Consider the following 25,781-nt stretch of genomic DNA (forward strand, 5'->3'; position numbering starts at 1 on the left):
CTTCTTCTCTCTGAATGTTTCCTTCGTTTTTCTCCAGCTCTCCAATAATTATTTTGTGTCTATGGTCTGGCTCCTCTCACTCTCTAACTTAACATGTCTCTTTGCCTTATCATTTCTCTTCCTTTCCTTTCTTTTTCCTACGCATGTGTTTTCATCATGTGATCATCTAAACCTGCCTTGTCTCATATCATTTCCTCTGCTTGGAGTGTTGTTTTGTCTTTCTATGCCTAGCAGAATCCACTGGAACTTGGAGTCTCAGCTAGAATGTCATGTCTCATCCCGAAGCCTTTTCTGACCCTCATGTCTTTCACTCACATTCCAATAATACTTTGAGTACCATTGTATTGAAGAAATACCATGTTTTGTAAATTAATTAGCTTTTTCCTTATCCACCTTATTTTAAACTGTGAATTCATCTAAATCAAGAGCTAAGCCTTAGACCGTGTTGTCTCATAGACATGGTGCGGATTAGGAGTAGAATTGTAAATGAGTGAGTTAACTCATAACTATCATGTGTGCATGTATATGACCATAACACGTTACTTCTTTCGTCTTTAAACTTTCTTCATTAAAAAATGTAAACATATTTTCCCCAGTAATAAATATATATTTATGTACGTCTTTAAATATTATGAAATGTACAACGTCATCTGACATTAGCATTTGAAATCAAATGTTATTTCACTGGGAAGTCTATATAACTGTTCTGTTCAAGGTAGATTTTTTTCTGCTTTGTGTGTCAGTGCATCTCCAAGCAAGAACAATATAAAAGAAATACAGACCAAAAAAGAAAAACATATATATGTGTTGGAAGGGGATGAGATTTACTAAGGCAAAGTTGCCGTAAAGGAGGATTAATACATGAATACTAAATAGCATACTTTGCTTAGAATTTTAACCTAGAGGTTAAAGGCTAAAGAGTTTAGCCTTTATTCTTTATGGAATGATGACTAATAGAATAATTCTTTAATTAGCCTATGTCACAGTCAAAACACTGACAGAATGATTTTGATTTGTCATTTTATTGGACAGATGCAAGTGAGAGAATGAAGGCAGGGACAGCAGTGAGTAATCCTTGGCAAACAACCAAACATGAATTGCTAAGAATCAAAAATTATTATTTTAAACACCCTCTTACATGCTTTCATCCACAAAATAATAAGTTACTAGGACATGTTGTGTTGCAGTTACACAGACATCACAGGTAGAGTTTAATTACACCTAATTGTAGCAGATAATTTACTGAAGCAGGGGGGATAGCCATTTGAATTTGTCCTTCCCAGGGCAGGGGGAAACAGGGACATATTTCAAGTGTTTTTTATTCTAGATTTCAAGTTATGCTTGAATTTAAATGATTCTTATTCTCAGTTCCGATGGCTTAATTAAATTTAAGTTCATGAGAACATTAACTAGAATAAACAAAATAATTCTAGACATAGACATTTCATTATTAAGTCCATGTTTCCATGGTTATTTTACTGATACCTGGTATCTTTGGAGGATATAGTAGAAAGTTTTTGGATGTTTCTGTATTGCCAAAAACAAACAAAAGCAACCAAACAATACATACACACCTATATTTCTTCATTTATGGCCAAGGATGCCTTGAAATTGCATTAAATGGAATAAAGAATCTAGAGCTGTGGAGAAAATGTGCATGAGAGATAGCCAAGGCTGGTTCCACCTTCTGCATTTTTCAATTTGTTTTCTTATCAGCATGCTTATAAACTGGAAAGCATTAGGCACAAACTCATTGATACACATATGATAATTTCTTCTGGTCTCCCTCAACCCTCCTTCATTGAATCTCTTTTAAGAATTTTCCCATTTGAAATAAAATGTGTTACAATGCAAATATGAAAAGAGATTATTTCAACATCTGAGGCTAAAGTGCATATGCATCATGCTTTTTGCAAATCTTTGGGTGGATAAGAGGGAGGACAGCTAGGTGGGAAAATGAGGCGTTCGTTCAGCTTGTTCCCAACATAAATAACAGTGAAGGTTTCTTAGCTGTGAAAGTTTGAAGGTTAAACTAACTGTTGGGTGCCACCTGGCAATTAGGATTCCTGGAAATAAGCAGAATTCACTCAGGTTCATTTCAGGAGAAAATGAATTCATTAATAAGATTTCTGAAAGTTATCAGAATCAATGAGAAGATTGGAATTCCAGGACTGGAAAATGAGTGGGAGCCATGAGGATCCAGGCATTGTTGAACATAGGAATGTAGGAGGTTGGGCAATTAAGTTCGTGAACTTGCCACCGTGCACTTACATTGGCAGCACTGTACAAAGAGCTCAGTAAGGTTTCATAACCTTGGTATATCAGTGTCTCACAGCTGTGTTCGTGTCAACCTGTGGCAGTGTCTTGCTGAGTGGCGTTCATGGTTGTTGTTGCGTGTCTTTGTGCGCTGTCATGAGAATGTCTGAGCTTGAATTAGAGCAACGAACAAGCATTAAATGTCTTGTTAAACTTGACAAAAATGGAAGTGAAATCAGGGACATGTTAGACCGAGTTATGGGGATAATGCCATGAAGAAAATGGCAGCGTACAAATGGATTATACGTTTTTCTGAGGGGAGAGAACATGTCACTGATGAAGAAAGGTCAGGGCAGCCAGTATTGAGCAGAACTGAGGAAAAAATTGCAAGAATTCATTGAGTTGTGCGTCAAAATAGTCAGCTGACTGAGAAGCATAGCTGACCAAGTAAATATTGATAGAGAAATACTTAGGAAAATTGTAACTGAAAATCTTGGCATGAGAAAGGTGTGTGCAAAAATGGTCTTGAAGGAGCTCTTGCATCACAACAATGCACCGGCTCACACGGCACTGTCTGTGAGGAAGTTTTTAGCCAGTAAACAAATAATTGTATTGGAATACCATCTCTACTGACCTGATCTGGCCCCCAATGACTTCTGTGTTTACCTGGAGATAAAGGAAATAGTGAAAGGAAGACATTTGGATGACATTCAGGACATCAAGGGTAATACGACCACAGCTCTGATGGCCATTCCAGAAAAAGAGTTCCAAAATTGCTTTGAAGGGTGGACTAGACACTGGCATTGGTGCATATTTTCCCAAGGGGCGTACTTCTAAGGTGACCATCGTGATATTCAGCAATTAGGTATGTAGCACTTTTTCTAGGATGATTTCACAAACTTAATTGGCAGACATTCATATTCAGGAAAATTTGAGTAAGCCGCTGCAACTGGCAGCTACTTCAGTGGGCATTTCACGTCTGCATTTGCTGGACCCTTGAGGGTTTGCTGGTGTTCTTGTGAATAACTTCTCAAATGCAGCTTTATTATTTCAACATTCAGAGTCATAGGTGAGCTCACAACCTAGGGATGTTTTACCTGTTTTTTTGTTGTCTGTATGATTGGAGAGTTGGCTCTACTTCCTCCCAATACATAATGCAAAAATATTGCAAAATAAGAAGGAAAAGTATATCTGAATGGTCCAATAAGAGAAAATATGTATATTATATTACTGATATAGAGAACAGGGAGTAAAATCACTAACCTACCATTTTCAAATGCTTAAACTTCTTTTTAGGATAACTTGATAAGAATGTTTGATTTACCTCAAATTATGGTAATATATTTTTTGGACAATTACTTACTAGCTTCAATTTATTTTTTTAAATATTGAGCATTTATATACAAGTACATAGACCAACATCCATGACCAGATTTTGGTTTCTGTAATACTGTAGACCATGGAAAGTGTTAAAGTTACCACTTTATAAATGAGAACAGTAAGTATTGGAGATAAAGTAATTTAATTACCCAGTCTTGTAAAGAGCACTGCCGGGATTAGATCTCATGTGTCTTTGATGGAAATCCCATTTTTTCTACATTTTTTCTTTTATTTTCTATTTCAAGTTCTACTGCCATGACACATACTAGGCAGGGCCATTTTCCCCTAAATTAATGTCCTCATACATTGCTTTTATTTTTCTTTACCTGTCACATCTAAATTGAGTTGTGTGCTTGTATTGAAATCTCTCTAGATTGTAAGACCTTGTCTTTATATACCTAAGGCTTAACACAGTGCTTTGTATATAAACGGTGACAAATACATATTTGGTTTATGATGGAGGATTAGAAGAAGAGAAATAAGGTAAGAAAATGGGATGGTGAAGGAAAAATGAAAGAAAAGAACTACAATTTTATATGTATATATACATATATACATTTTATATGTATATATACTATATGTATATAGTATATACATTTATTTATTTATTAAAAGTGGAGTACAGCATTAGGAATAGAGACAGTGGAAATGTAATGGCTGTGTGAGATGTCAGACGCGTAGTGGATGGGGGGTGTTGTCACTGTGTGAGGGATAGAAATGATAAATGTCTAACTATTGCATTGCTTTGTGCACCTGAAACTAATTTAAAAAATGTTGGGGAAAAAAAGAAAGAAATGTTGGATGAACAAAAGCAAAAAAAAGAAAAAAGAAAAGAAAGTGGAGTAGAGGAAGAAATGGATATACAGTGACTAAATAATACCATCCTCTAGCATTTTGATACATGTACATCAGTACATAAGGATATTTTTAATAATATAATAATGTTGATAACTATCTTCCATGTGTCCCAGTTTATTACTTAGGGCTCATAAATATGTTTATTATTTTTTTTTGAATTATTAAAATTATGTATTTATCATAAGATCTCTTCTTAACCTAAATGAGTTTTACAGATTGATGTAGCCAAGAGATAGTCGGATGTTACATTTTATTAATTGGAATTGGTCTTGTGTTGTCTGTTTGCTAACTTTTATCAGGTATCCATTTTTCTCTTTAAAAACAAAATAGAGAGATAAAAGGCTTTGGAACTGGGAAGTGACTTACTTTAAGTCAAAGGGATGAAGTTAAGACAAAGGGATATATTTCACTTCTTTGAAAATGCATAATGTTCTGTAAAGGTTTTAAGAAATAAGAACTCTTTGAAAGGGCTTCCTGATATGAATAATTGCAAATGTCAAAGGATGAGAGTTCTCTGATAGAGATTCTATCTCCAGAATGTCAGGTACTGGTGCAAAGGTGACATGAATGATTTGAGTGAGTTGTTCTATATCTCAGTGACGGTCCTGCAGATAAATGAAAGCGGTACTCAATAACCCAAAAAGAGATTTATTTAAAGTCAAAATGTCAGAGGTAATCAAACTATTTAACTTGTTCTCATAGCTTTACTTTGCATTATATAAATGGACACTCGGAATTTATTACATACTGGCAAATTAAGGAACCAGAATTTTTATAAAGTTGAATGATACACTGTGGCATTCAGTAACAAATTGATAATCTTTATGGTAATATTTTAAGTGAATTATGACTACTAATAAAAATCTTCATAATATTTTTTGCTGTAAGTTAAACATGCATTCCCCAAATAGGCAGAGCTAATCCATGTGACCACTCCCATCTGCACAGATCCCAGAGTAGGAACATTTCTCATATCCCAGAACACCCCAATTCTGTACTTTGCCAGTCACTGCTCCCTTCTGAGGGTAATCATTATTTTGATTTGTAACACCTGGTTACATATATTATAAATTGCACTGCTAGTATAAATGGGTATTATAAATAGCACTGCCACAAGCATTCTTATATATGTCACTTGAGATAGTTCTATGTCTATCTATAGTTATTCATATGCATCCGTGTTAGATATATATATAAGTATAGACATCTACGTGGATATTTAGACATATATTCATACACATTTGTGTTAGATGTATACAGACAGCTCCCGATTTATGATGGTTCAATTTATAATTTTTCGAATTTATAAGGGTGCCAAAGTGATCCTCAGTCAGTGAGAACTGTACTCCAGTTTTTGAATTTTGATCTTTTCCTGGTCTAGTGATATGATGTACGATGCTCTCTCATGCTCTGGGCAGCTGCAGCCAGCCGCAGTTTCCAGTCGGCCACAAGATTACGAGGGTTAACAACCGATGCTTCCCTACGCACTGTGTTGTTAGTGTTGGTTTGTGTGTTTGTTTTGTTTATTCGAGAATTGTGTTCTGAGAACATTAAGGTAGGCTAGGCTAAACCTTGATGTTTGCTAGATTAGGTGTATTAAATCATTTCGATGTATGATATTTTCAATTTATGATGGGGTTTAGTTGGATGTAACCCCATTGTAAGTCAAGAGCAATCTGTATCTGTACCTTAGATGGAGCTGCTGAGTCATACAGTTATACATATGTTCTGCTTTGGTAAAAACTGTTACAGAGATTAACAAAGTGACTGCATCCATTTACTTTTCCACCAGAAGTACATCAAAGTCCCAGTTGCTTTACACCAGGGGTGTCCAAACTGTTTTCAACGTTTTTCACCAAGGGCCATGTGCGGTAAAATACACAAACAGCCGGGCCACTCACTCGAGGGGAAGTATGTATTGCCTCACCTGGTTTATTTAAGTAAACTAAATATAGTTTTGGAATTTGCTGCGGGCCAAGAAAAAATGGATCGCGGGTGGCAATTGGCCCATGGGCCGCAGTTTGGACACCCCTGCTTTACACTTTTGACAGCACTTACTACCAGCCCTCCTTTTCATTTTAGGCATTCTAATTGTAAAACCAAGATACCCCATTTTTGTTTTGTGTACTTATGGTGTTTCCCTGAAAATAAGACCTAGCTGGACAATCAGCTCTAATGCGCATTTTGGAGCAAAAATTAATATAAGACCCAGTTTTATTTTACTATAATATAGGACCGAGTCTTATCTAACATAATGTAAGACCGGGTCTTACATTAATTTTTGCTCCAAAAGACACATTAGAGCTGATTGTCCGGCCAGGTCTTATTTTCAGGGAAACATGGTATATTTGTTCATATTACCATAAAAAAAAATCTAAATTATATTAATCAACATAAGGACTTTTTATTTATAAATTTATATGTAAAGACTTTAAAGAATTGTTCAAAATGTTTTCTAGATGTAAATGTAATATGTTGCTTAAAGGGGAATATTTTACTTCAAATTCAATGGGAATTAGAGCCATTAATAGGATATAGCTTAAATACCTCACTATTTTTTATTTATTAAAAATAAATAAATGTCTTGCAACATGTTATATGTATGATGGAATTCAAGATGGCTTTTTGTACTCTTCCTCTTGATAAAAAGCAATTATATGCATAATTACAGGTTTTAATACTGTTCATATGATAAATCTTTCTCATTTATTGAAAAATTATATCTATCCCTAATAATGACTCTAAACCACTGAAAATATTCCTTTGATTAATTTATTTCCAAAATAATTTCACATTAAATTTATTTTAATAACACGTATTTAGTTTACTGTAATATAAATTCTTTAAGAAGTTAATAAGCTAGCACAAAATTTCTTCTTGATAAAGCAAAAGACAAAGGTTCCCTCACAAATTTTGAAGCCAGTGTTGGGTCAGAGAGTATGATGAGGTTGGAGTCTGGTTGATTGGCTAGGAGCCAAAAGGAGCCAAGCACATGGTTGTCTGAATGTTCAAATTCTATTAGGGTAGGGCAAAAGGTAAGAGCTGCACATGATTTGAAGGGCAGGAAGCTAATATTAAAAACTACAATGATTGATTCTGCAGAGTGAAACTTAAAGGGATCTGAGAGGTACTAAAACATTGGCATTAGAATATGCAAACATTTGAGACATAAACAGAAAGTCATATGTTAGGAATAATACCTCCATTTTGACAATTATTATCCTTATTAAGCAAAATGTTGAAATTAGTCTTCTGTCAGCAGTCTTCCATTTCCACCTTCCATTATTTTATTGCCACCAAATTTTTCCTAAATATTTTCCTAATCATGCACCTGCTCATAAACTTAAAGCTGCCAATTACTGAAAAAAAACTGGGGTTCAAACTATGTAGACTAACATTCAAACTACTCTGTGGTTCAGCACCGACTTAACTTTTACAGTTTCCATAGGTATATGGCCATGTATATGAGTCTTAAAAAACAGTTCTCCTCATATTTCTACAGCTGTTCAGCTTTTGCTTTAGCTCATTCTGTTCCCTCAGCCTGCCATTTCTTCCTCTCTTCCTTCCTAATCCCATGGAATCACTCCTTGTCCTTCATGGCACAATTTAGATGCAATATCTCTTAAAAATCTCCATGAATCAATTCCCCCACACTGACCCCTGCCACTTATGGCTAAGTGCTGTAATATGTGCTCCCCCCACACTGGGTTTCAGAAGTTTACGTGCCTATCTCTCACATAAAACCATAATTTATTGATGACAGGGAATACACATTAAAAATCCTCATAACCCCAGGCATACTTAGCAGAGTACTTTTTTAACAACAAATTGCAATTTTGCTTTTAAAGGTTCCGAGAATTAAACAAACTAATTTCATTTATGGAGCATACACATGCAGGAAACCAGAGGGGAAGTTGTGGAGGGATGGTTAAAAAAAGGTGAAGGGGAATATAGTCAATAATACTGAAATACATTTTCAGGGTGACAGATGATAATTCGAATTAGTGGTGTGATCACATCGTAAGGTATAAAAATATTGAATCACTATAGCGTACACCTGAAACTATAATAATTAATGTTGTATACCTACTATACTTCAATTTAAAAAAAAGAAAAACAGAAAAAAAGAAAAAAAAGAAAAAAAGAAAAAGAAAACCTTATTTACCTGGGGGTGATTTTGGCCTCCCCCCAGGGGTCATTAGGTGACTTCTAGAATCATTTTTGGTTGTCACACTGAGGAAAGAGGCTACTAACATCACATATGTAGAAGGGACAGATACTGCTAATCATCTTATAATGTCAGAACAATCCTCCACAACAGGGAAATATCCAGTCCTAAATGTCAGTCGTGTCAAGGTTGAAAAACCCTGCTCTGAGTTAAGAAAGCACTCTTATTATCATCAGTTTCATATTTAAAAATAAAGCTAAACACCAACTATTTACGTAGCCCACAGGCCAAACTAATTTCTGTATCACTAGTATCATTTTTTATGACCCCTGAAATGAATTTATATGTATTTATATTACCCGGTATGATTTACATAAATAAGATCAAGTATTTTTAACGTATTTATACTTAATGTATTTTCCCAGTTTTTTCTGTTTGACTACCTGTTTTTGACTGCTGTCTCCCACTGTGCATCCACCTTCCAACACAAATACCCATAAAAAGGCAAGCCTTTATCCTTCCATAGTACCCTGTTTCCCCGAAAATAAGACCTATCTGGTTATTCAGCTCTAATGCGTCTTCTGGAGCAAAAATTAATATAAGACCTGGTATTACATTGTGTTATATTATATTATATTACATTATGTTATATTATATTATATTATATTAAATATTTATTATATTAAATTTTCTCCAAAAGACGCATGAGAGCTGACTGTCTGGCTTGGTCTTATTTTCAGGGAAACACAGTAATAGTTTCTTCATATACATATTATAGGGAGAGAGAGAGAGAGAGAGAGAGAGAGAGAGAGAGAGAGAGAGAGAGGGGTAGATATAGATAGAGATAGATAGATAAATAGATATAGATGTAGATCTATCTCTCTATCTATCTATTTACCTATCTACCTATCTATATATAAAACTGTAATTTCCTCCTGTTTTTGTACGTATTTATAAACTGCCACTGAGTCACTGTTGCTGAGCCACTGCCAGAGGCAAATGTCTTCATTTCCTAACTAGTACTTCCCCTTTTGCAGAAAGTAACTAGAACCGATCTAGCAAAGAAGCTGAGAAGATTAGTTTGCAAGGGAGTCTTGGAAATGGAAATTTCAGGCTTCTAAGGACTCACTGTAATCAAAGACTATAGAAGGCTTGTGTGGGGCTGACTACCAACAGACAATATCCAGTGTATATTTGTTGGTGAGATTCCTGCTACTACAAGTTTGTATTAGTATTGTCGTTGTCTGGTGCATAAAAATGGGTTCATGTTGAAATCATTTTTTCATTGTGTGTCACTTGACAATATCTCAATGAAACTTCTCCTGGTCAACTCATGTAATACTATTTATTCCCCTCAAAATCCTAATGTTATTACATACTGTGGGTGAGTCACAATCCATACAAGCATTCACTGGATGGGTTTTCACTTTGACTATTCTTTTTAGTCATCTAAACACTGCCAAAATAAATATCTCTACATGATTGTGTTTTGTTTTGTTTTGTTTTGTTTTTTTCTGTAAGACAAGGTCCCAAGTTTGGGATTGCTGATGAGATGGAATATGTTTTGTTTTCAATCGTTATATTGCTTTTCCATGTAAGCATAACACTTTATATTTTCACAATCAACATAGGAAAGGACCCCTTCACCACATCTTTGCCAATGAGATTGTCTCGTAATTACAATTTTTCCTCCAGAAAGCAAATCTCAGTACAGGGCAATCCAACTTGATTCTGTGTAACTTTACAGATCCTCTTACATCATTACAACACATGAGGTTTTTTAAATAATTCAGTTTTCTCATGTAAAAGTATCGCGGAAAGAACTTAAATCAGAAAAGGTGGCATAGCTCTTCAGTAACATTTCAGCTAAAATAAGTCAGATATGCAATTCTGTTTTATTTTGCTGTTCATTTTTCTTTTTCTTTTTTTTTCCTTTTATGCTCGTTAAAGTTTGGGAGACTGCTTGCTGTGTTTGTATTGGGCATTGTCTCTGGTTGAATCAGTCCCACTAGGCTAATTTACATTGTGATTACTCTCAATCCCCAAATCTTAATGACTTTTAACATCAAGTATTCATTTCTTGCTGTATGTCCATCACAAGTTGGTGCAGGTGGGGAGAGAGTTCTCTCCATGCCTATTGACCCAGTGGGGTGCAATCATCTGAAACATTGCTGGTGGTTGTGGCAGGTGTAAGAGAAGGAAGGAAGTTGAAAATTAGCTCTGAAACACTCCGGCCCAGCAATGCCACATATTTTGTCCAATAACTTGTTAATTAGTAATATTGACTAATACATTTATTGGAATAATTTATTGGAACATTTATTACATATTTCTCAACTTATCATGACTCAATACATAGTATTTCAGTTGTCTTCCTGTTCCCTCAGTGGTGACTTTCCCAATTTTGAATTATTTTGTAAGTGTATTAAGAATATTAATTTTGAAAAACTGGGTAGTTGGCTTGCTTTATCGAGTGAAGAGTTAATGAAGATTTAAATGCTCAAATCGCTATCCATTTCTATTTGTTACAACTCTTTAGGTGGCTCAGTGAAGGACTTGATCAAATGGCATCAAAATATTTTGACAGTTTAATCAGGAACATTAGGATAAATGGCATTAGTGTTTGTCATATTTTCAATGTGATTGAAAACTAGCTGTAGCCCTTAATGGTTGCCGTTTGGGTTCAGTTTAATTTTATTAGAGTGCCCAGATAGTACCTGAGAATATTTGCAGCTCTCATATTGCTAAGGGAGTGGTTAGCATTTGTGATTATTATTTGAAACTATATAATTCAAGGAAAACCCCTAGTAATTGCAAGAGGTTAGAAGATTAGAAATGTACATTGAAAGCAGCCACTCATTTTGCAACCACAGAAAAATGATCGTGTGGACATTCTCTGGTATTGCAGCTTTCAGTGAATGGCATTAATATTCTGATTCCATATTGCTTATTCTTTTACATTGAAGCAGATGTCAGTTTCATATGGATTCTGAATATCATCCAATCTGTTCTTCAAATATAAATGTAATTACTGGTCAATGATTTGGCATAATTTATACATCTGCTGAAATCGTGGAGGTTTTATTAATTATATGGATTTAGAGTTTGTTCTTTTCAGAAAGCTGAGGATTTAGAAGAATATTACTTTAAGTTATTCTTACTCCTAATCATAGCCACATGTGCTTAAGTAGCCTGGGTGGGGATGATCTAAACTGTCATGACTCACAAATCATAATCAGAAAGTTCATGTACAAAAAGGGATTCCCTCCAAGTAAGGAAGACTTTGTGTGCTTATTTCATATACTGTTTGTGAAACGGAAGATGGTAATATACAAAAGATGTAAAACTAAAGCTTTAGATCGCTAAAATAATGTTAATATATTTTTCTCAGTTTTGAGGGATTGTGAAAGTCGCTAAAACCAACTTCTACCCAGTGTCCAGACACCTGAAATATAGTTCTTAAACGTTTGCCTATGTGTGAGTCATATGCTTTCAATCATAAGCTTATTTCTTATTTTCTATTATCACTTGAAAACTTCCTAAAGGAAGTGAAAACAGTAAATGTCGTTTGTTAATACCTCTTCTCCTCCTTCTCCTGCTAGCACTATCATTCCTGCTGTTATTATCCTACTGTTACTCCTAATACATATCTAACAACGTAATACATGGTACTCGTCAACAGTTTGGGATAGGCAGAGGCTGAAGCTATAGAGGTTTTGTTTTGATTTACAGTTTGTAACCTCCAAAAAGCTTAGGATTTTGCGCCAAATTATCCTGTGTGAGGTCAGCCCTGCTTCTAGTAATAGCCACATGTGCTATGTGTTCCATACCCACCCTCTCATTCATTCTTCACAATAGATAGCTATGGTCGGAGTGAGAAATCCACATATAGAAAAAGAGGACTGTGATTTAGAAAGCTTAAGAAAATGATCAAAGTCACTGAGATTTTAAATTTAGTCTGCCTGATTATAAAGCCCACCCTTTTATGTCCTTTCCTTCCTTCTTTCCTTCCTTCCTTCCTTTTTTCACCTCTGCCAAATTCTTCTTCTTATATTGGCATTCTCACCTGTAATACAAATGTCAGGTAGTAGTGGAATGACAACTTAAACACCTTAACTGTTAAATGCTTGCCAAACAGCAAGAATCAACACAGAATATCAATGATATTTTCTGCACTTCACTGTGCACACCAAGATTTTAAATCTAGGACTTCATAATTAATCAGATAATTATTTCAGAGGTTCTTATGTTTGCTGTGTTTGCTATTGGGTAATGATCCTGTCACATGCTGCCACCCGTGAGTATTAGGCCATCTTTCACATTCTCAATAGAATGTTCCATCTAATTAGCAATGTCGCTTGCAATGGACAATGTTCTTTGTCCCCCAACATGTGAATGAAACATGGTTCAGTGAAAGTTATATGATTACATAGGCTGGCAGTTCGAAATGTTTAGCATTAAAAATATTTTGAAGTGGGTTACAAATAATTTTAACCTGATTTATCTCTATTAAAGGCAGCCTTTTGTGTGGACAAACACTGTTTAATTTCTACTGTTGTTTCTGTTGTTGGGGCTGTTGCTGTTGATATAATTTTCAAATTAAAACTCCTTTCTTGAATCTTCAAGCACAACATTATTATTACTGCTATGCTATTTAGAAAAGAATTACCAGGAAAGATTGGGGGATAGTAAGGTGTTTTCCACTTATTAAATCAAAGGAATTTTTCTATCCTTTCTTTTTATCAGTGGATCTGTGAGTTGAGCTAGATAGAATCAGAGATTCTGTAAGGATTATTTACTTGATCACCAAATGCATTTTTGTAAAAGACTCCAAATTCAAGCTTTCAATCAGTCAGTTGGCTGTTACTACAATGGTATCCTGTACAGTTATCAGTCTCTTAAATATGCAAAGTGTTATCTCAAAGCCAAAACAATTTTGTGGTAAGAGAAAGAGTTTATTAAGTAGATGAGAAGTTGTTGAAACATGGGTTTAAAAGTTTCGATGCTGAGTATCATTTAATTTCTAAATGATAATTTGATATTGCTATGATAAGGAAAGAGGCCATTAATGATTAAAGGCAATACAAATATATGCATTAAATAAAAACATATTGAAAGCAGGCAAATAATAAAACACTTAGCTTTCCATCTATTGTTCTGTATTAGGAAAGTTTTCAAAAAGGCTTCCTAATATGTTGTGTTTTTGGTTTGTTTGTTTTCCGTATTTCCTGATCCAGATTTATATTTTTGAAAATAATATCTACTATCAACCTGATATAAAAAGCAGTTCATTGCGGCTGACATCTTCTGGAAAAGAAGGAATTATTTTTAACGGTATTGCTGACTGGTTATATGAAGGTGAGTAGAACAGATTTAGTTTCAAAAGAACACAAATGCATTATTTTAGATAATATTGCTAAGAAAATCTGTTCATCCCAGCACAATGCTTGCAGCACTATTTCATTTCCTCATTTCCTCTCAAAATTGCCTTCATGCTTTCATATCTTTGCATGTGCTCATATTTTGGCTAGTGGTGATTCATATGTACTTATATGATTCCATGTTTGATTGTTCTGTCTGTCTATCTATCTATCTATCTATCTATCTATCTATCTATCTATCTATCAATCTATCTATCATTTACACATTTTGTTCAGGCTAGATAGATTTTATTTTTGATGATGCATAACTAATGAACGTGAACGATCACCTTACATCACTCTGGAATTATATGTTGAATTTTTCTGACTCTGTGGAAAAGAGGAAATAAAAAACCTTTACTGCTTAAACAGTAGAGGAAAGGCACTTGATTTCATCATTTCCATTTAGAACATTCTGTCACACTTTAAAAGCCATTGCATAAGGAGCAAAATAAAACCTACCTAAAGAGTTAATTTGCAATAACTGTTGAATTAAGTTTTAATCATAGCTGAGAATACAAATAGGAATACGATGATGAAAACCTTTGTCCATTTTGATCGCGTACCAATTGTCAGCTGAGTTATAGGTACAGGTTGTCTGGGGAAGATTCAAAGCTTGCATTTAATACCTAGATTTCAGACTCTGAAACTAATCTCAGCAAAATAAGTCAATATTTAAACTAAGTTAATCTATTTGATTATAAATTATAAAGCTAAAATCATCTAGAAAATACATTTTCTAGAGCAATATTGGCAGATGCAATCTCTGTACCTCAGAGTCAATATTTTTAATTCTGTAAAAAATAAAAATGTTCAGCTCATTTATTCATTGATTCGTTCCCTCATTCAACGGATAGTATTGAAGGCCTACTATGTTCAAAGTACTTGTCTACGTCTGAGAGACATCAGGGAACAAAATAAATTACTGCTATCAGGTCCTTACATTAAAAGACAAATCTTCCTGGGTAGAGTTATTTTAAGGAAGAAACGTTGTAGCCCTAAGATATCTATGTATATGTGTATATGTATATTTATATCTATAATATATTTTGTGTATATATTATACACATAATCAAATATTTGAGAGGCCACAGTTTATTCTGAGGAACACTGCTAGCTCCTGTGGAAATATCAGCAATAATCATGCTATGAAATTTTTAAAAATTGAAATTCCAAAGTAGATAAGCAGTGTTCTCCGGCTGACAGTGTCAGAAGCTGACTGTTGCTTTCTTATTTTAAAAAGATAAATTATTGGAAGGGCCTGGGATGGCCCAGTGAATTGTAAAAACAGGTGGTGAACAAACTTGAAACCTGGATAGTCCTGGGAATCTAGGTAGCTAGAGCAAGCCATCTCTTACCTAGAGGAGCTAGGTAAGATAGACTCTTTATCTGCAAAATATTGTTGGCCTGTGTGAGATTCTGACAGGTTAGTGCAGTGTGGTAAGCAGTCAAGTCACAGTAAATACAGGATTCTGTGAAAGAACAAAGGAGAAAGGCTCAGCCCATTCTAGAGATTTGCAAATATTTTCCTAAAGGAGGCACCCTCTGAGTTGAGTCTGAAAGACTAAGAAGTGTACCACATAAGAAGAAACCAGGAGGGAAAATCCAAGCTAGAGTTAAAAGCTTACAAAAGCATCATAGGGTTAAATAGCATGAAAATCTGCTTGTTATTATTAAAACACAAATTTTGAGAGAAAGGAAGGCAGCAAGAACCAAAGGATAGTGACCCTAAAAATAGTCTGGGGCTTCTATTATTTTTCTACTAGTAAATGGGGAAACTAATAGAACTTTTCAAGTAAGGGAGTGTCAAAATTAGACCTTTTATATTAAACAGATCACTTGGCCAAAGTGTGAAGCTGGATTGAATGGCAGAAAGAATAGTGAGCAGCTATCATGTGTTTTCTACATTCTATCCGGATGTAATGAGGAAAAGGACTATGGTTAAAGAAGGATAAAGGAGAGAAGATTCTAAAATTGATGAGGTAGTAAAGGAGCTGGATCTTAGTAGTTAAATGGATGCAATGGATGAGATGTCAAGGATGATTGTTTGGCTCCTGGTTCGGTCCACTAGTAAGTAATGAGCAGGCATTCACAGGGAGTACTGGACTTTGGGGAAGAGAAGAAGAATTTAGTAAGGACACCGGTGCTTCCTACTACACTGGCATGCTGCATTACGTAACAAAATATGATCCTTACCATGGAAGAAGTTGAAGTCCACAGAGGGAATACTCAGTGTAAAGTGTACTGACGTGACCAGTGATGGAGAGGACTTGGGCCTCAGTCCCTTAGGGAAGGCTCCATAGAGTTTATGGTATTACATTTTTACAGAAATGGCAAGGAGAGAAATTAAAGCCCATTGCCTGACCAATAAGGTGTTTTCTTACTTAGAGAATAAAAAATCTATATATTTGGGCTGAGAGTGAACAGTGTTTTGGGGGATAGGCACAACAAACAGGTAACAGAAGGTTTTTGTGATGACCCTGTAGGTCTGACACATTTCAAAGGGGAAATGGAAAAATTATATGTTTTGCCATTTAAATCAAACTCAATCCTTTGGGCTCTTATGCCGCACATACTCCAGGAAACTCCCAATGTGGTCTGTGATTTAATCCTCACAGTGGTCAGCTAATCACTAACTGAAGAAACCAAGAGTCAGGGAGGATAGGTGATTCAGACATGGCCTCAGGGTTTAGGAGGGGCAGAGCTGGCTCTTGAAAGTGTGTCTTCAAAGCCCATGCTGAATCCCTAGTCTGCTCTACCTGTCACAGCGCAATGCCTTTCATTGTGCCCTAAGATGTGATATACCTGATTATGCACCTAAGCCACTGGTCTGTTTCCTCAGCAAAGACTCTGAACCCTACTGTCCATGGACTTAATTCACTTCTTGCTTTACTTCCAAGAGAAGGGACACCATCAAGGAAATCAAAGTTTAGGTTTGGCCGAGGGAAGTCAGCAATTCGTATGTCCTTGATTTGTCCTTCATCATTCCGCCTGCCATCCCACATGCACCTTAAGCTCCCACTCTCATTGGCTTGTCCAGGGTGCCAAGAGCTCCCAGATTCCAGACCTTTTCTTTTCCCTTCAAAATACTCACCAAAACACAGCAATTTCTAGGAGGATTGCATATAATCTTTAACAGTATGTGCGTGGTAATCTATTGTAAAAATTGCCTTTTTATTACTTTATTGAAATCAATAACAATCTGAATTAGTGTGTGGGAGACTCATGAAGTAATATATAACATTTCCACTTACTTTTCTGATTGAAATTCTCCTCTGTAAATGTCATAGAAAAAAGATTAGATAAGGAATCACATAAAAGATAAAGTGTTTCTTTTTTATGACGAATTTTAAGGGGCTGCCTTACTCTGTTTAGGACCAGGCCAATCTATAAGCATGGCTATTGTTCCCAAACACAGTCACTAATGTCAGATCCTTAAAAGTGTCATTTTAAAGCCTGTTTGTCTTTATTTCTCGCATTATTTAATTTCTAAGGAAAATGAAAGCAAATAAAATAAAACATGTTTTAAAGAGGTAGTAAAGTTCAGAAGAAGAATAAAACAGCATGCTCAAAATGAAACATCACTTTAAATAGAATTCACACGAAGCTCATCTAAAGTTATTCATGTAAATTAGTGTATTTAACAAGGTAGCTTAGCTAAATAATTAGATCAATGTTTTGTTAAAAAAAGTAAACTTCACAATTGCCAAGTTTATAACTTTGTAATTTTCCGTAAAGTACTGAATCTATTAAATAGAAACAAAAAAATGACTGTCAGTTTCAATTATTTAAGCATATAGAATAATGGAACTAACATGCCCAAATGATTTATAAATATATTTTAGAAACTCATATTTTTAAGGAATTCTTCTTTGAAATTCTATCTAACAGTTGTTGAATGCAAATATCTATTAGGCATTAACTGATAGCAATAAAATATGGAGTAAGGGTTTCTCTGTTTGGGTACTTCCAATTTAGTGAAATTAAAAACTGTAACCAGCTACTATATAAGGAACTATTGGAGAGTGGAAAATAGAAATATAAATAAAACTACCTGTCAGCATACTCAATAGAAGTATAAATATAATTAATTCTGATGGGATCAGGGAATATAGGTGACTTCACAGAGGAAACAATCTTCACAATGAGCTTTAAGAATGTTAGGATTAAACTGAGAGAAAAATTTTACAGGATAAACAATGTCTTATCAACAAATTGTGATTCTTTTACTCTTTTATTGTTTAATGAAAACACTGCAAAGGGCCTATTTTCACTGTATTTTTTGCTTTCTCTTGGTCATAGGAATCACATTCATTTATTCATTAATTCAACAAACATTTATTGAATGAGCACTTAGTAAATCCCAGGAAAAGTGGACTGTGACTCATAAACCAAACCAAACTAAAACAATTAGAGATACAGCTATGGAAGCCAGAGGAATTTAGAGTAGTGAACAATGCTGGGTCTCTGGAGGGCAGACAGGCTGAAAATTCCAAAGTTACTGTGAGAACTTGACAAGAGCAAAATCAGACAATCGATGGTACCAGAAGCAAGGTTGCTGTGGACAGAGGTGTAAATGGGAAGTAAGAAGGTTATAAATATTGGTAATTCTTTCAAGAAAGTTGAAAGTGAGATACAGAAAGTAAGGGGGAAAAAACCAACTACAGGCCCACAGGACTGGCAGTAGGATCCTATCTAAGTTGATAAACTATGAATGGATAAAATCAGCTTACTTTTCAGAACACGATGTTAATGCAAACACAATGAGTTATATGAATTTGTTTTCAGTAATTATTTTGTGTTGAGGCTATGTTTTTAAATGTCTGTGATATAAAGCAACATGTGTTGTAAATTCCATCTGTTCTTCAGTGAGATATTCTAAAGTAGTGTAATAAAGACGATGAAGGGCCCAGCCTACACTGAAATGGAATGCAATGCAATTTGTAAAAACACTTTGTTTATAAGTAATATATAATTGACACAGGAAGTTTCAATACATGAGTAAAGTCCCTGTTAGTTGCAATTAAAAGTGTGTGCCTTTTCCCAGAGGACTTTTAAGCAAATTCATATTAAAAATTATTTTATCTCCTTCCCATTTCAGTTAGCTTTGTTTTTGACCTGAAGGAAATCACACAATGGTACTACTTTGGTATTTTAGCATTTTTGTGAGGAACAACTTTAGGCATAGATCACGCTAAAATAAATGAGAGTACATGACATCAAGTTCCTCATGAAAGTGCCCTCAAATCTGGGCCATTCTAATTCTTGACAGGTACTTGTACCCACACACATCTCAGCACCTAAGATAGAACCGGCTTCTTATAAACCCCGAGTGTTGATTTCCGGCAACACAATCTTTGTTTACCTTCAAGTTTCATAAGACTTAGAGTTTACACTCAATCGTCATTTAGGGTGTTTTTCTTCATTGTGTCATGTGGATGACTTATGTCCCCTCATCTGAATTTTAAGTTGTGTGTATAAATCAGGGTGAAGATCACAACTGGAAAATTAATGCATGGCACATTCAAAATAGTATTCAAAGTTTTATTGAGGAAGGGGCCACTTATCAAAGACAAGGGATGCGCAGCAACCTGTGACTAGCAATGGTTTAGCCATTAACATCTGAAGTGCGAAAGGGAGGCAGCTATTACTGGAACCTAGAAGGAGAGAATCCTGTAGTTTTCACAGTAATATCATAAAAGCAGTGAGTTTGGGTTGAGGAACACAGCCAGGTTCACATAATTTCAAATGGTGGGAACCAAAAAACAAATTCCATGCACTTACTTTCTTCTTTGATTGGATTCAACTGGTTTCATGGTGCCCATACCCAACAGAAAGTCAGAAACCATGGTAGTAGTAGTATTCAAATAAAAGCTTGTGTTCCCAAAGAGGAGCACACAAGGTCCTTTCTGGTACTGTTTCATTGTAGACTGGTATTAGTCCAGTTATTATATTTGTCTGTAATGTATGACTACATCCAACACTTGTGTTTTTTATATAAGAGCTTTTGGGAAATGCCCCAATAAAGAAAAGAAATAGGTTATCATGGGGTCCCTTTATCAACTTCCCATTCTTTTTTACCTTCAACCAGCATTTTGACTAGACAGGTTAATTACCTGGTGGATCAAACCAGAACTTTATTCCTGCCAAAATGTATCCCTTTACTTCTTTTTCTTAATGAGGATACTACAATATCAATTTCCTTTGGAATGTAATAATACATCCCAAATGTAGTAATACATTTGGAAAATGAGATGGAATTGGACAAGAGTTATTTGTGAATCTGCTGAGTTCCAAATATATTCTTCCTTGCCCTCTTTTCTATAGTAAAGACACATGTTTATTTTTCCCTGGCAGATGAGATTAATCATCAGACCCAGCTCAGTGACTATGTTTTCTGTCTTTTTTTTTCCCCAGTTACGTTGTGTTCAATATGGCCAGGAGGACACTTTAGCTTCCAATTCAGAGAAGTGGAATTATGACTATGTTTCCTGTTGGAGGCAATCCTCCCTTAGACATTAGGAATTTTAAACTCACCAAGTGAAAGAGAGTACTACATTTCTACTCCTTAGTTTCTAGATCTGTGCTTTCTGGATGTGCAGGAGGGAAACATACATGCTGTAGGATAACATCACAACTTCAAGGTCATTGTCAAACAAATGGTGCCAAAACCCAGATAGAGCATGCTATCTCACTATTCCATCAAGCCAGGTACATTAGCTAATGGGAACATGATGAGACCAGTGAATTCCATGGGTCTGAGCCCATTGCCTTTCTTTTGCTATAAAATATTTCCTGTTTGAAAGTAACATAGTACAGGTAATTATAGTAATGAATAACTTTTCTCTAAGTCCATGAATAGCAGTATTGAGAGGACTGCAGGCAGAAAAGGCATATCCATACATAGAATATGTGTCAATGTGTGTAATGATAAAATGCTACGTCTTCTTGACCCACGGGTCTCCATGTAATCCACCTGCCACCAGGTAGCCAGCTGGCCCTGCTGGGAAACAATACCATATAAATAGTAGAGTGACAAAAACTATTATTGGAAGATAGTGGTGGAAGCCAATGGCAAGCTGACCTGTACTGAGTCACATTGTCCATCTGATTACTGACAGCCTTCCCTGCTATGGATGTGCTCTGGTGGACATTCAACAGTCTTCTCAGTGTTTACATTTTTACCACTTCTGATAAGTGCACTATGTTTCCCTAAACTTCATTGTCACTAATTTTCTAATGTTACTTTTCTCATATCCCTGATCAGGTGGCCATATATTAGTTATTGTGCATGCATCAGGATGGATCCATGCTTCAAGCCAAGCAAAACTAAATATCCTGTTCAAAAGTCGGCTAACCCAGAGGACTTACGTTTATTATAGTCTTTTAATGGCATTCTCAAGTCAGATTATAGAACACAGCCTATGCAATTCTAGCGTGTTCAAGTACATCATGCAAAACTGCCCATTAACCAGGCCTGCATTTATCCCTCCTCTGCCAACTTGTATTAGAAAACATAACTTGAGGCACAGATGTGAGAGGAAGGAGAGAAGTTAAAGTAGCTGATGTAATACCATGGCTATGAGTTGACTTGTGTTCTAGGGCAGTCCCATGTATACCACTTCTCTTTTGTAGTGGAATGTTACTGCTAGTGTGTAGTTTTCTGGTCAGTGAACTAGATAACAATCAGTTCATGACGGGCAGTTTGGGTTGCATAGTCACTTGGTATCCTGCAATCAGGCTAATTGCTTCTGCCAGAGCCAATAGAGAGCTGCTTTTGAAATAAAGAATATTTATCAGCACAGGAGGAAATGGCCTTTCTCTAACACCTGTGCTTTGATTATCATATGGTGAGTGTCAGAAGCTCCACACAGCATCTGTTTGCCATGGATACTTGCATTGCCATTGTGTCTGCTGGGTCACAAGGTAAAGATGCTACGTAGGGAAGGTTGTGCCATGGCTTTGATCTGCTACATAGCCTTCTGTCACGCAGGTTCTACTCAGAACTGGCAGTTTTACAGGTTCCTGGGAAATAGAACAAGGCAGCACATGTTAACGTGGTTTGTGTGGTTCTTCAAAATCCAAAGAATTCAGTCCCTCTTTACTTTTGCATACGTACAGTTCCAACAAATATTATCTCACTTTAGAAGAGATAGCCCAGTCTGTCCCAGGCTACTAGATTTCTAAACTCTTCTCTAAGGATGAAGACTCTTAAACTTTATAGGAATTCAGTTTCTCATCTGCCTTTATGCCTTTGTGGATGCAGGTTGCCTCTGTCAACAAGAAGATATGTGGGAATTTTGAAGTTCAACATTTTCAGCCATAAAATAAGACACATATAACAACATTCCACTATGAAATGTGTTATTTAGAGACTGGTCCAGAAAGCATAAGTATATTGCATATGTTTACCCAAACATCCTTATCCTGTGTGTCAGGGTCCCAATTCTTCTCTACCAATATCTCCATCTTATCTTTGAGAAAACAAATGGACTTGAGCTTATTTGTGTTGCAGCTCTGCAACCCTTACTATGCTCTCTTGGACCTCAGTCATATCTACCCTGCACTACAGAAGAGAGGGACTCCTTCAAAGATGCTATGGTGACCTTCTGTGTATGCCTAATTTTGCAGTCATGGTTTCAGTTTTTGTTTTTTCCTATGGGATCTCTCTGAGGTGTCATCAGAACCATGTAAACTTCACTTGACAATCTTCACAGTTGCCACTGTTGTAGTAATTAAGTGTCATAACCACTTGTCCTCCCAATGCCTTTCCTCTCTACCTACATTTCATTCTACATCATCACCAATGACAACTGATTACTCATGATCAATCCTTTGCTGTTGATGCAGTAATTTTCCCCTGGAAAGGTTATTATTGAATCAAAGATATAGATATAGACAACCTAATCTCAAAATCTAATTTTGAAGGTCTCTTTTCTGAATCTACTGCTGGTATCAATCACTGCATCAGTCAGGGACCCAAAAGGAAAGAGGTGGCAATTCAATACTTTGAAGAGGATTTATGTACAAAGAGATCATTTACAAAAGTGAAGGTGTAGAAGAGAGAGATAAAAGATTTGGAAGTTCTGAAAAGCTGCATGAAAAAGTAGATGACCTGAACTTTTCACCAACAATTCATGGCTCTTGCATCACAATGCACCAGCTCACACTGCACTGTGGGTGAGGGAGTTTTTAGCCAGTAAACAAATAACTGTATTGGAACACCCTCCCTACTCACCTGAGCTGGCCCCCAATAAAGTCTTTCTTTACCCGACGATAAAGGAAATATTGAAAGGAAGACATTTTGATGACATTCAGGACATCAAGGGTAATATGACCACAGCTCTGATGACCATTCCAGAGAAAGAGTTCCAAAATTGCTTTGTAGGGTGGACCAGGCACTGGCGTTGGTGCATAGCTTCCCAGGGGGAGTACTTCAAAGGTGACCGTAATGATATTCAGCAATGAGGTATATAACATTTTTTCTAGGATGAGTTTGCAAACTTAGATCTCAGACCTCATATAGTGAATATCTTTCATGTGACCCCAGATCTACTATCCACTTTTCTATACCTGCTTTCTGGCCCAGAAAATTAACCGGTATGAATTACATCAAAAGAGCACCCAGGCTCTCTGGAGGATGGCCATTATAATACTTCAGCAAGAGATTAGAAGAAGGGTAAAGTCAGACTATTTATTCCTTTAGCTCTATCCTGAAATGTTAGTCACCTCAAGCTTGCTTTGTGTTTTAAATGATGTCACTACACCTCTCCACAGTTTTCTTTTGTGTCTGCTAATTGTTCATCTCTATGGTCACAGGTGTGGTAATAGCTTCGCTGCTAATAGTCTAGAATATATCTCTAGATTACATACCTCATTGCTGAATATCATTACAGTCACCTTCAAAGTACTCCCCTTGGGTAGCTGTGCACCAACACCAGCACCTAGTCAACCCTTCAAAGTAATTTTGGAACTCTTTCTAGAATGGCCATCAGAGCTGTTGTTGTATTACCCTTGATGTCCTGAATGTCATCAAAATGTTTTCCTTTCAATATTTCCTTTATCTGCGGGTAAAGAAAGATGTCATTGGGGGCCAGCTCAGGTGAATAGGGAGGGTGTTCTAATACAGTTATTTGTTTACTGGCTAAAATCTCTCTCACAGACAGTGCTGTTTGAGCTGGTGCATTGTCGTGATGCAACAGCCATGAATTGCTGAAAAGTTCAGGTCGTCTACCTTTTTCATGCAGCTTTTCAGCATTTCCAAATAGTAAACTTGCTTAACTGTTTGTCCAGTTGGTACAAATTCACAATGAATAATCCCCCTGATATAAAAAATGTTAGCAACATCAGTGCAACAAAGTTCGCAAACTTAATTGTCAAACTTTGTATTTCTTATTCTATTTCCTTAGAGCTTAAAATAGTTTACTGAATCTAGCAGGTATTCAACTGGTTTAATGATGAGGGGATGGAAATATCAATGAATGGTAAAGTGAATATGGTTTTATGTCATATTTTAGTCTTTGATTACTGTTCTCATTCTTTTTACTCTGATAGTCCTTCCATCTTCTCCATTCACATTGCTGACAATCCATGACATCCTGACTTCATTGCTTCATTCCTTCCTCCCTTTGTATCTGCTTTTTTCTGGGATTAAAAGGGTAACTCAGAAATAGACTCTTCTCCATGAAATTTACAAAATCCAACACACTGCTTGAAAATATATATGTACAATGGAAGTATCAAGGGACAGATGTCTGTGGGTCACTGAACCGACATCTCTACAGTTGGTTTCAGATAACACTCATTTATTCTAGAGGAACTTCTGCATTCTCACATCGCCCACTGGTGGTCACCAGATGGAGAAAGGCTGGCCTTCCTGATGATAAATGATTCATTGGTGCCTACCATGGTTATCCCTCGGTTTACTGGAGCCTTGTATCCCAGAGGAAAGCAGTATCCATACCCTAAGGTAAGTAACGTGGAAGTGCTAGACTGTTCCCCCTCTCTCTGAACCAGTGACTTGACTGATAGTATTCTTGGTTCAGGAACAAATTGTCTTTGGAATACAAAAGACGTCCCCCTCCTCGACAGACTCATCATCTTAGAGCTTGCAATAGTCTGTACACAGTGCTTAGATAGGAAGAGATAAAGATGATTCTGGGTGTGGGGACTTTTACTTTGCTGCATTTCTTTCTCTCTGAGATTCTCAATACTGTTTTGTCTCACCCTCCCAGTTGAAAGGGTAAGAAGAGTAAGGGGCAGGGCAGCACTGATGCGAAGGCAAATGATTCTTCTCGAAGGTATATTCAATTAGGTGTCAGCAGGTGTTATAAAGGAGGAAGAAGTGTCACGGTCAAATATGTTGGAAATGCTTAGTTAAAAAAAAATGTAGCTTCTTTCAGATGATTTTTTAGAGCACTTAATGTACTATATGTTAATGGGTATTATAAATCTCCTATACAAAGTAGACTAAGCATAAAGAATCTCCAGAAGCATAAAGAATCACCAATAAAGAATAGACTAAGCATAAAGGATTTATTAGTATTAACATCGGTACTGTTTTGGCAGAGCAAACTCTGGAACATACTTTATCAAATGCTGGGGTAGAGCCATGGCCAGGCATAGCAAGGATAGATGGAATTGTTTTATTGAGTGAGGCAAATGTGGAAATCCTGCCCAGATAACAAAACTAGTTTCAC

At 36.0% G+C, this 25,781-nt stretch overlaps 1 protein-coding gene across 1 annotated transcript in view; it reads left to right on the forward strand.

The window, feature by feature from the left end:
• The window catches only part of DPP10 (dipeptidyl peptidase like 10), a 614,062-nt gene that overhangs the window by 504,981 nt on the left and 83,300 nt on the right, over positions 1-25,781 (forward strand). The window contains exons 8-9 of the mRNA XM_033112250.1: positions 13,900-14,020; positions 24,897-25,051. Of these exons, the coding sequence (XP_032968141.1) occupies positions 13,900-14,020; positions 24,897-25,051 (276 nt within the window). The remainder of the gene's footprint in view (positions 1-13,899; positions 14,021-24,896; positions 25,052-25,781) is intronic.

This window comes from Rhinolophus ferrumequinum, chromosome 8 (assembly GCF_004115265.2).
Source record: "Rhinolophus ferrumequinum isolate MPI-CBG mRhiFer1 chromosome 8, mRhiFer1_v1.p, whole genome shotgun sequence".
NCBI classification, from domain to species: domain Eukaryota; kingdom Metazoa; phylum Chordata; class Mammalia; order Chiroptera; family Rhinolophidae; genus Rhinolophus; species Rhinolophus ferrumequinum.